The 12,880-nt window shown below is 42.4% G+C and overlaps 1 protein-coding gene across 2 annotated transcripts in view; it reads right to left on the reverse strand.

The window, feature by feature from the left end:
* Nucleotides 1-1,198, reverse strand: part of HPSE (heparanase) — a 46,738-nt gene extending 45,540 nt beyond the window's left edge. For both annotated transcript variants that reach the window (XM_061192449.1, XM_061192447.1), the window contains exon 1: nucleotides 871-1,198. In XM_061192449.1, coding sequence (XP_061048432.1) covers nucleotides 871-1,094 — 224 coding nt within the window. In that variant the 5' untranslated portion in view covers nucleotides 1,095-1,198. The remainder of the gene's footprint in view (nucleotides 1-870) is intronic.
* Nucleotides 1,199-12,880: the final 11,682 nt, after the last annotated feature.

The raw sequence follows: 12,880 nt of genomic DNA on the forward strand, positions 1-12,880 counted from the left end.
GATTCGAGTTGTTTGAGTTGGTTGAGGTGTGGTCATCTCTGGAGGCTCTCATGACCTAGATGAGTGGCCTAGATGACCTGGGTGTGTCCCTGCAGCGCCCTATCTTGGAATCAGCCTGCACTCACGGGCAGGGGCCAGTGAACCTGCACTAGGCTCAGTCTTTCTCAAGTGAGAAAAAAAATTACAGCTAGTAAAGCAGTGCCACATTTTGCAGTCTCATCTTGGAGAGAGAGCTTTTTATTAAGGCTCTGTAAGTCACTGAAATAGTCTTCCAGGTCTCATTGATGTGATACTAAAATTTTTTTTAAAGAGTGTAGTATGGGAAATCTGTGTACCTTGCGCTCAATTTTGCTGTGAACGTAAAACTGCTCTTTAAAAGTCTTTTTATAGAATAAATAAGCTTATTCTCCTTTGTGGTCTTTTCCTCCCCCCCCCACCCCCCACCCGAAGGAAAAAGTTGTTTTTTTCCTTTAACCTTACTAACAGAGTTTAAGAGACTGAAGCCTGGCGCACAGCGTTACTTGTCCTACAAGGTGCAGCAGATTCAAGAGCTCAAAGCCCTCCAGGTGCACTTGCCGGGCCCCCTCCTTCCGGCGAGTTTCTGGGGCAGACGGGAAGTTTCTTTCCGCAATTTCCCCTAATGCCTGGCCTTTAGTGGGCGCTCAGGCAACATTTGCTGAATGAATGAAGGCGGGAAAGAAGGGTTTGGGGGACCTGCAGGGGGTGGGCTGGGGGGAAAAAGACAGAGAGAGAGAGGGAGAGAGAGAGGTGTGAGAAGGTTCCGGAGTAGAGAGAAGAGAGCGGCCGGCAGGGCGGGCGTGATGCCAGCAGGGCAGGAGAGAGGACAAGGACCCGCAGGCCCGCACTTACCCCAGGAAGGTGAGGAACCGCGGGTCCGTGGCCAGATTGGCGTCGATGGTGAAGGACAGGAACGCGGGACTCACCAGATGCACTGGCCGCTCGGTGGAGAAAAGCAGCTCCACGACGTCGTCAGCTGGCGCGGGTTCCGCCAGGGCGCCGGGGGAGCGGGGACACAGCGGCCCCAGGAACAGCAGCAGCGGCAGCGGCAGCCCGGGCTTCCAGCGCAGCAGCATCTCGGGCTCACCTGGCGGCCCCACTCGCCAGGGGTGCGCAGCGACCGTCGAGACCGGGCGCACTTCCTCCTGCCCGGCCCCGGCGTCCTTTTCTCCTTTCCACCACCCTCTCACTCCTCCTCACCCCTCCCACTGCATTCGGCATCCCTCCCCCTGCTCCCTCCCCACCCCGCTCCGCCTCCCCGCTCACTCCCACTTCCTTGCACGCTTTCCCCTCGGCGGTGGTCACGTTCACTTAAGAAATCACCCACACCCATTTGAAGGGTGAGGACTTGGCTAGGATCCAAGCGCCCGGGAGGCCTGGGGAGGGAGCTCCCGGGGTGGAGCGCTGGGCATCCCGGACCGGCTTCCTGAAGCATAAGGTCCAGCGAGTGCTGGTGAGAACGCCAGCGGTTCCCTCTTCCAGGTCCTCGCCTGTGGCGCCTGGTCTTCTGACCTCAACTAAAGCCTCCAGTGAGCATTTATCGCTTCCCTCCTCATCTGGCTTCTGAACACTTGCCTGTCACTTGAGCTTGCCAAAATCTGATTAACTATGTCCTCTGGCGGGAGTGCTGTTTCCCAGGCATCTTACTTTTGCCAGAAAAAAATCTGACCTGTGCATTGGCTAACCTACACCTAGAAAGAGATTAACTCCAAATATTTCTTATCAATTTCTCATGAAAACAGTATTTAGCAGAGCCTTAAAGTATTAGGTGTTCCAATATCTGAAACTCGGGACATACAGCCTCCATACGAGTGTGGGGTAACGACTGTCCCTTGAATTTGGAGACTTTGCCAAGTTTCCCCTCCATACATTTATCTTTAGCTGTTGGCCAAACTTTTCTTCAGTTTCCTTTTGATGCCTACATTGGTATGTAATTACACCAAGCGCCATGCACTTTGGGCTTACTACATGCCTGGTACCGCAGGAGGTGATTTACCTTGTATTCTCTTTCACTCCCACAGCACTGACAAGTGGGCATTATCCTCATTTTACATGTGAGGACCCAAGCTCTGAGACATTAACATGACCAAGGGTCAGAATCGCGATGGGAATGCACTTACACGACCTGGAGCAGATGGCAGTCTGTCTCGGCTGAAATGTAACTTCCTCAAAGACGCTTCGCCTGAATCTCCAGGGAGCTGAATTCCCCCCATGACACACTCTTACAGCATCCTGAACTTGCTAGAATTTACCACATTTGTGCTCCACACTGGCCTCACCTGCTGGATTATAAACTCCGTGAAAGCGGCGATGGGGTTTGTCTTATCTACTGCATTCATCGAAGCTCACAGCACCGTGCTTGGCACTTAGTAGGCATCCAATCAAGGTTGAGTAAGCAAATGACACCAAAACCCTTAGATTTTTCTGCTTAGATTGTACCACCAATAAAGTAATAAATAAAAATGGATTGTTTTGAAATTTATGTCTAATTTTCATAGATCTGTCTATTCGTAAGCAATTTAAAAGATTTTCCCCTGTGCTGCGTGGCTTGTGGGATCTTAGGTCCCCCAAAGTCCCTGACTAGAGATCGAACCCGGGTCCCGGCAGTGAAAGTTCTGAGTCCTAACCACTGGACCTCCAGAGAATTCCCATTAAAAGTTAAATGTATAGTTAATTGAGGAAGGTTACAGTTTGGAGATTTTGTGTGTATGTATCCATTACTTAGCAACTGTGCAATCTGAATCAGGTTTCTATCCTACAATTATACATAAGAAAAAAATTCATATATAAACACCAAGCTACCAGGGGATCATATGGCCACAGACATAAAGTTGGAAAAGCAGATGCCTGGGCTCCTTTTCTGCCTTTGTGCATACAACCTACCCCACTCCACCCATGCCCCTGTTGTCATGGGGCAAATCACACCAATTTCTTTGGAATATTTGGGCGATTTCGAAAACTGATCATTGCAAGTTTTCTAAATAGTAAATCCTTGTGACATGGTGAGATGTGGGTCAGTGCGGTCCACATGTGAGTTACTAATATGGAAACTGGGAAAACATAAATGAGGAAGTGAAGAAAAGCGACTTGCATAAATGATGGCTGAGATCAGATGAGTTCTCAGCTCCTGGATCTAAGCTGGTTTGATCCACTGTGCCAGATAAGAATATACAGGCACATAGAAGGGAGGCTATGTGGTAATATTAAAATAACTGGTCATTTCAGAGACACTTTATAATAAGATACCTTATATTTTTATGGCAAGTCCAGCTTACATGCATTCTAGCTAGAGCCCTTTTACATGCATTTTAGGCCTGCAGCTTGGAAGGGTGTGGAAGCTTGGGCCAGTTTTTCAACTTCCCAGAGCCTCAGCTTCCTCATTTGGAAACTGAGTGTAATAATACATATTTCACAGTGCTTCTTTTAAGACTCAATTAACCTAATATATGTAACACATCTAGCTCCATATGCAGTATGAAGTACGTGTTCAACAGATGAGTTATTATTATTACTCATTTAATCTTCACAATAATCTTGTAAAGTAGATTTGGACCCAGCTTTCTGATTCTGAAAGTCCAGAGGTTTTCCACTATTATCTCCCAGACTTAGTGACTCACAAATTATGTGACGATAATGATTTAGAAATAAAAACCTTTAAATGAAATAGGACCAGTGCATGCGAATCATTTAATAATTATGACATAACATCATTTCCATGTGGCCTTGGATTGACTTTCAGTAGTGGCATTGGGCTAAAAGCCTAAAAGGGACTCACAGAAAGTTTACCAGGTCAACGACTATAAACACTTGTAAGACAACAGCTGACTGCAGGGCGTCTTCAGAAAATAATAATCTTTTCACTTGTCTGTCTAGAAAATTAAGATTTTCCTAATGTAGAAATCCCTTAGTGATGGCAATCTCTCAGGCATTTGTGGCTCCCTCCAGACTGTGTAAATAGTACACAGATAATATGTTGTTTTCAGTTATTGGGTTAAGACTTACTAAAGTTTTACTTTTAATTTTTCGACGATCAAACTATAAAACAAGGGGAAACTAAAAGCAAATATATGCTACAGACTGGAAAGAAGGAAGTTAACATGTACTGAGCATATGTTATTCTTCAAGGTGCTTTCACATATTTGTTTATTCATCTAATCATTCAAAAATGTATTGGGTGCCTATCATGTGTCAAGCACTGGGTTGGGCAGCAGGAAGTAGCAAGCAGGAGGGGTCCCTGCACTCTACAGCTCTCAGTCTCCCTGGGGAGGCAGACGGTATTAAAACATAAGAATCACACAGAAGTGAAATTGCAAGTGTGACAGATGCTTCAAAGATGATCATGGTGCGTTACATGCGTATGTTGGAAGATTTGAATTTGTGTGGGTGGGAGAGTTCCAATGGAGATAAAACAAGTGAGAGCTGAAAGATTAGTAAACAACTTGGCAAAGTTGGGGGTTGGGAAGCATTCAAGGCCAAGGGGATGGCATGTGCAAGGGTGAGGGAGCCAGGAAGGAAGAGGCTAAGAGAAGTCTAGGGGAGCTGGACAGAGAGAGCGAGGGGACTGGCATTGCAGGGTCTTGCAATATCCTTGCAGCGATGGGGTTGAAGCACTGGAAGGGCTTCAAGCTTTCAGCAGGCAGAGAGGGGATGTGATATGATCAGATTTATATTTCATTTTATTTTTTTATTTAAAAAAAATTTTTGGCCACGTTGAGTCTTTGTTGCTGCGCACGGGCTTTCTCTAGTTGCGGCGAGTGGGGGCCACTCTTCATTGCGGTGCGCGGGCTTCTCATTGCGGTGGCTTCTCTTGTTGCGGAGCACGGGCTCTAGGCGCACGGGTTTCAGTAGCTGTGGCACGTGGGTTCAGTAGTTGTGGCTCGCTGGCTCCAGAGCGCAGGCTCAGTAGTTGTGGCGCTCGGGCTTAGTTGCTCGGTAGCATGTGGGATCTTCCCAGACCAGGGCTTGAACCCGTGTCCCCTGCATTGGCAGGTGGATTCCCAACCACTGAACCACCAGGGAAGTCCCAGATTTATATTTTAAAAAGCAAACTATAGATGTTCTGTTTCCTCTCTTGTGTGGACGTCTGTTCATAGAACATGGATGTGCATTTCTCTATAGCTCTAGACTGGGTTCCCAGTTTTTTTCTATTAAGTTTATGTCTATTTATACCTTATAAATATGTATTTCACTCTGTGTCTGTAGGAAAGTAGGTACTTGGGGCCAGGAAGTGAGCCTGGGGGTGTCAGAGAAAGCAGGAAGTGTCCCTAGAATAAGGACTTATAAGTCCCAGTGTTCACACACAGTAACCAGGTAGGTTACTGTGGTGTAGGCTGAAGGATTATTCAAAGATCCCCAGAGGAAAGCTGACAGCCCAATTTTGGTCACCTGTTGCTGGGATGGTGAAGGCCCTGGAAGACCCTGTTAATTATACTTATGCCAAAAAAAGCACAATAAAGTGAGTTAAGTGGACATTATTTATTATTATCTCCGGGTTCTATAAAGAGTGTAAACAATACAAACATGGGCAAAGAAGGAAATTTCCAGCAAATGCATTGGAAATAAGTAAGTGGTTGGGGAGATAGGGAGGAGGTGTCCTACCCCAGTACTATATGTAGGATAGACTCTCTACTATGTTCTTGACTTGGGTCCAGGCATCAGGTAGTTTGGGGCCCTCTCAAGAAATAAGTGCTATGAAGCAGGTTGATAGTATTTCCTGCTTTGTTGACTCCAGATAAACAGTTAATAAGGAAGGTGGCCTGTGTAGGAAACTGTTCTTGTGATGGAACTGATTTCGTGCTGGTGGCTTAGGCATTGTAATGACTACTGTTTGCATCCAGATTGTGGCCAAAGTGCATGTTGGAATGCTCAATGAGCTGGGCGGGCAATGGCTTCTACAACTTTCATTGAATAGTTGGTTCGGGCATGATTGTGCAATTATTTGAATATTGCATTAGATTTTGCCATTATTTCATAAAAAGAATAGAAAATGGAAAATACTATTGCTGGGAAGCATGCATCTTAGTAACTTACTTCATTTGCAACCAGGTGGGAAATCGTTAGGTGTGCTGATAGAGACAAATCTTTTTTTTTTTTTTTGCATTTTTTAAATTGAAGTATAGTTGATCTATAATGTTGTGTTAATTACTGATGTACAGCAAAGTGACTCAGTAATGCATATATATTTATATATTTTCTTTTTTTAATATATTCTTTTCCATTATGGTTTATCATAGGATATTGGATATAGTTCTCTGTGCTATACAGCAGGACCTTGTTGTTTTTCCATTCTGTATATAAAAGCTTACATCTGCTCACCCCACCCTCCTACTCCATCCCTCCCCCAACCCCCCCCCCTTTGGCAACTACCAGTCTGTTCCCTATGTCTGCAATTCTCTTTCTGTTTCATATATAGGTTCATTTCTGTCATATTTTAGATTCCACATATGAGTGATATTATATGGTATTTGTCTTTCTCTTTCTGACTTACTTCACTTAGTATGGTAATCTCTAGTTGCATCCATGTTGCTACAAATGGTATTATTTTGTTCTTTTTTTATGGCTGAGTAGAGTTCCATTGTGTATATGTACCACATCTTCTTCATCCATGCATCTGTCGATGGACATTTAAGTTGTTTCCATGTCTTGGCTATTGTGAATAGTGCTGCTATGAACATAGGGGTGCATGTATCTTTTTGAATTATAGTTTTGTCTGGATATATGCCCAGGAGTGGGATTGCTGGATCATATGGTAATTCTATTTCTAGTTTTCTGAGGAATCCCCACACTGTGTTCCACAGGGGCTGCACCTAGAGACAAATTTTTATCCTCAATCTGAAGCTCTTCAGACATACTCAGGCCAAATGTGCATTCAGTTCTGAAGGAAAAATTTATATTAAAGACTCTATTCAAAAATGCTAGAAATAACCTGATTCCAATCCCAACCCAAACAAATAAACTTGGTTTTAAAAAATTTATGAGGCAATTAGGGAAACACAGACTGGATATTTAATGATACGAGACAAGTTATTGTTAATTTTTTTTAAGGTGGGATAATGGCATTGTGGCTGTTTTTCAAGAATCTTTATGTTTTAGAGATATACACTGAAGGTGTTTATGGGTACAGTGATATGATGTTTGGGATTTGCTTCAAAATAAACTCAGCAGGAGGAGGGAAGTGGGTTTGGGTATGGATGAAACAAGATTGATGGGACTTCCCTGGTGGTTCAGTGGGTAAGACTCTGCACTCCCAATACAGGGGGCCCGGGGTCAGGGATCTAGATCCCGCATGCATGCCACAACTAAGAGTTCGCATGTTGCAACTATGAACCTGCGTGCCACAACTAAGACCCAGCACAGGCAAAATAAATAAATAAATAAATATTTTAAAAAATAAGATAAAGTCAAGGACAAAGAATAAAAAAAAAAGATTGACTGTGAGTGAACAATTATTGACGCCGGGTGATGGGTATGTGATTTTATTTTCTAAATATGGAAGTAACAGTATTTCCCAAACCACATATCCTTCTGTAATTTGACCTATCCAACCTCCCATAGAAAGGTGGGGATCTATGTTTCTTCCCTTTGAAAATTAGGCAGGCTTATAATGACTTTGATCAATATGGCATAAGAGGAATGATACAAGGTGACTTCTAAGGCTAGGTCATAAAAGCCACATGGCTCCCACCTGATTCCCTTGGTACACTTGCTCTCCAGACACTCCCTCTCAGGATGCTCCATCTGGGAACCCAGTTGCCATATTATGAGGAGCCCAAGTCAAATGGAGAGGCCATGTACAGATGCTCCAGTCAACAACCTCACCTAAGTTCAGCCTCGAAGTCACCCCAGCACCAGGACGGATCTGTGAGCGAAGAAACCTCCAGATGATTCCAGCCCTGGTGATTCAAATCACACCAACCATTCTGTTCTTTTCACTTGAGTCCCCAGACATTGTGAAGCAGAAATAAGCCATCTCTGCTGTGTGCTGTCCAAATTCCTGACCTTTAGAATCCATGAACATGGTAAAATGGTTCTTGATTTATATCATAAAAGTTGGGGTTATGCAGCAACAGAGAAATGAAATAGAGGGGCATTTTGCTCTTTAGCTTTTGTATATATTTGAAATTGTCCATAATAAAAAGTTTTGAAAAGGTTTGTATGGACATTAAAAAAAGAATGCTAGAAATACACCATCAGGTTGTCTAAAAGGTGAGATGCAATGAAGGATTTTACAATGGTTTTAGCTCTCTGGGGACAGAATCCCCCTTATAGTACGGTAAACTTTCAGACTCCTTGACCATACACATGCAGCCTGTGAGAAAGTCAGAGACTGTCTAGATGAGATTTCTTGCATTAAATTGGAGAGGACAGAGTGTGGGGAGATAGTGGGAAGGGTAGACTCCTGTATTCAGAGTGAAAGGTCAAATTAGAGTAAATTGCAGGTTCTAGGTAGATTTCTTTTTTTTTTTAAAGATTTTTTTTTTGATGTGGACCATTTTTAAAGTCTTTATTGAATTTGTTACAATATTGCTTCTGTTTTTATGTTTTGGCTTTTTGGCCACGAGGCATGTGGGATCTTAGTTCCTCGACCAGGGATCAAACCCGCACCCCCTGCCCTGGAAGGTGAAGTCAACCACTGGACCGCCTGGGAAATCCCAAGCTTCTAGGTAGATTTCTATATTTTATGTGTAGAGAAGCTGTCTAAGCCCTTATTTCTTCTTCATGAATATTGAGATTGTGAAGTAAAGTTCATATTTTATGGCAAGACAAGAAAAATTTAAATATAAAAAATTTTCTCTGCCCTTTGCCCTCTTCTCGCCCCGCACTGTGCACTGTGTATCTGCATTATGCAGTGAGCAAGCCTCTCCCGTAGGCAGAAACACCTGCTCAGCCATAAAAAAGCAACATTCTCCCAGCACCGATAAGACAACACCTTAAAAGACGACATTCCTTCTTGATCTTGTAAGGGGCCACGATGACGCTTAGATCTGGATTGTGTGAACTGTCAATAATACGTCATTTGATGTACAGCCCTCGGTCTCAAAAAACGGATATAACTCTGCCTTGACTTCTAATGGGCGGAACAGTTTTCGGAGCTTTCTGAGATGTTCTTCCCGAGTTATAATCCTCAAATTTGGCTCAAATAAAATGTTCCCTTTCTTTCTTAGATCAACTGCTTAATTTTTCATCGACAGGATTATGGACAATCTTTTTTTTCCCTTCATAGTTGACTAAATTCCCAGGAGTCCTGCACAATAGGGTAATCAGCAAAGTTAAAGACCTTTGTACCTCCCTTTCCTTCTCTTTGTTACCTGTGCTTTTCGAGGGAGAATGTGTTGTCTTTTTCCAAAATGGATATAGCCTAATTTTATTTCTATTTATAAAGTGAATTCGTGTTCTTTAAAAAATTAATATGTTTAGAAGCAACTCAAATGTCTATTAGTGAATAAATATGTAAACAAGTGTGGTATATACATACAATAAAATGTTATTGTCTTAAAAAGGAAGGAAATCCTGTCACATGCTATAACATAGATGAACCTAAGTGATATTATGCTATGTAAAATAAGCCAATCACACACACAAAAACCAAATATTCTGTAATTCCACTTATATGAGGTTCCTAAATTAGTTAGATTCGTAGGAACAGGAAGTAGAATGGTGGTTGCCAGTGGCTGGGGGCTGGGGGGAACGGGGAGTTTTTGTTTATTGAGTATAGAGTTTCAGATTTGCAAGCTGTAAAATATCTAGAGATCTGGTTCACAGCAATGTGAATATACTTAGCACTACTGGACTGTACACTTGAAGAGGTTGAAATGGTGAATTGTATGTTATGTGTTTTTTACCACAATGAAATGTTTCAAATTAGTATATAAAGAAAAGGAATAAAGAAAATAAATATCTTCATAATCTTATAACCTAGAAATAACTGGCATTAATAGACATGTATCCTTCCATACATTTTCCCTATGGGTATACACACACACACACACACACACACATTTATTTTAATTAAATATGGGATCACACCATACCCATTTAACAATAAAGAAGATAACTTTTCATTCAATAGATATGTTTCCATGCTCCATTTCAGTGGTTGCAGAGTTTTCTGCCATACTAGATGTGTGGCAGAATAAAACTTTGGCAGTGGTACTCAAAGTTTTTGCTCGTAGGAACCCTTTACACAATTATAAATTATTGGGGCCTCCCCGCCAAGTCTGCCACCCTCTCCCTTCTACGTGGGCTTTGCTGTATCTCCTGTAGAACAATGAAGGGCTACCAAGTTTGCTAAGACTCCCAGGCACATTCTTTGGACTTCTGTGATAGTCTTAAAATGTTTTGCCACCAACTTTTACAAGAAGCTGTTTTTTTAAAAGCCCTTCCCTTCGTGGATTGCTTTGTCTGAAGATTTTCAGGGTGACCACGGCTCAGCACTTTAGCCTCAGAAGGCAGCTATCCAAGAGTGTTTTTGTGCGTGTCTATCAGTTGAGACTTAGGAAACTAGCCACAAATGTTGGTCTCAATTAACAAATTCTCTTTGGACAAAATTGAAAATCTGACCCAGGCTATTCAGTATCTAGTGCCCAAAATGCAACATCCGGGAGCAGAGTTTCACACTTGGAACTCTGGTCTGAAGTACCAGGTGGAGGCCTCTGCATGCAGCATCCTATGAGCAAGTGAAACTAGATGAAGCACAAAGGAAAACAAACAAACAAGAAAAAGATCTAAGGAAACCAGAGGCTGGAGATGTGGAGTAATTGTCCCAGCTCTCAAGGTGATAGAGTGAGAACCAGAACAGAAGTGTTTGTATTCCCTGCCTCATGCTCTTCTGGGTATTGCCAGAGCCTAAGAGCTGGACTTAGAAAAGACAGCAGTTCAAATCCTGGTAACACCACTTCCAAGCTGGGAGACTGGTTTTGGTGCTCTGGCCTGGTGGCAGGCCTGAGCCTCTGAGGTGGGAGAGCTGCGTTCTGCACATTGGTCCACCAGAGACCTCCTAGTCCCACATAATATCAATCGGTAAGAGCTCTCCCAGAGAACTCTGTCTCAATGCTAAGACCCAGCTCACTCAACGACCAGCAAGCTCCAGTGCTGGACTCCCCATGCCAAACAGCTAGCAAGACAGGAACACAAACCCACCCACTAGCACGAGGCTGTCTAAAATCATAATAAGTTCACAGACACCCCAAAACACACCACAGGACGCGGTCCTGGCCACCAGAAAGACAAGATCCAGCCTCATCCACCAGAACACAGGCACCAGTCCCCTCCACCAGGAAGCCTACACAACCCATTGAACCAACCCTAGCCACTGGGGGCAGACACCAAAAACAATGGGAATTCTGAACCTGCCGCCTGCGAAAAGGAGACCCCAAACACAGTAAGTTAAGCAAAATGAGAAGACAGAGAAACACACAGCAGATGAAGGAGCAAAGTAAAAACCCACCAGACCAAACAAATGAAGAGGAAATAGGCAGTCTACTTGAAAAAGAATTCAGAGTAATTATAGTAAAGATGATCCAAAATCTTGGAAATAGAATGGAGAAAATACAAGAAATGTTTAACAAAGACCTAGAAGAACTAAAGAGCAACCAAACAATGATGAAAAACACAATAAATGAAATTAAAAATTATCTAAAAGGAATCAATAGCAGAATAACTGAGGCAGAAGAACAGATAAGTGACCTGCAGGATAAAATAGTGGAAATAACTACTGCAGAGCAGAATAAAGAAAAAAGAATGAAAAGAATTGAGGACACTCCCCGAGATGTCTGGGACAACATTAAATGCACCAACATTTTAATTATAGGGGTCCCAGAAGAAGAAGAGAAAAAGAAAGGGACTGAGAAAATATGTGAAGAGATTATAGTTGAAAACTTCCCTAATATGGGAAAGGAAATAGTCAACCAAGTCCAGGAAGCAAAGAGAGTCCCATACAGGATAAACCCAAGGAAAAACTCACAAAGACACATATTAATCAAACTTTCAAAAATTAAATACAAAGAAAAAATATTAAAAGCAGTAAGGGAAAAACAATAACATACAAGGGAATCCCCATAAGGTTAACAGCTGATCTTTCAGCAGAAACTCTGCAAGCCAGAAGGGAGTGGCAGGACATAGTTAGAGTGATGAAAGGGAAAAACCTACAACCAAGACTACTCTACCCAGCAAGGATCTCATTCAGATTTGACAGAGAAGTTAAAACCTTTACAGACAAGCAAAAGCTGAGAGAATTCAGCACCACCAAATCAACTTTATAACAAATGCTAAAGGAACTTCTCTAGGCAGGAAACACAAGAGTAGGAAAAGACCTACAATAACAAACCCAAAACAATTAAGAAATGGTAATAGGAACATACATATCGAAAATTACCTAAAATGTAAATGGATTAAATGCTCCCACCAAAAGATATAGACTGGTTGAATGGATACAAAAACAAGACCTGTATATACGCTGTCTACAAGAGACTCACTTCAGACCTAGGGACACATACAGACTGAAAGTGAGGGGATGGAAAAAGATATTCCATGCAAATGGAAATCAAAAGAAAGCTGGAGTAGCAATTCTCATATCAGACAAAATAGATTTAAAAAAAAAGACTATTACAAGAGACAAAGAAGGACACTACATAATGATCAAGGGATCAATCCAAGCAGAAGATATAACAATTGTAAATATTTATGCACCCAACACAGGAGCACCTCAATACACAAGGCAAATGCTAACAGCCATAAAAGGGGAAATCGACAGTAACACAATCATAGTAGGGGACTTTAACACCCCACTTTCACCAATGGACAGATCATCTAAAATGAAAATAAATAAGGAAACACAAGCTTTAAATGACACATTAAACAAGAT

This window comes from Eubalaena glacialis, chromosome 5, assembly GCF_028564815.1.
Source record: "Eubalaena glacialis isolate mEubGla1 chromosome 5, mEubGla1.1.hap2.+ XY, whole genome shotgun sequence".
NCBI classification, from domain to species: domain Eukaryota; kingdom Metazoa; phylum Chordata; class Mammalia; order Artiodactyla; family Balaenidae; genus Eubalaena; species Eubalaena glacialis.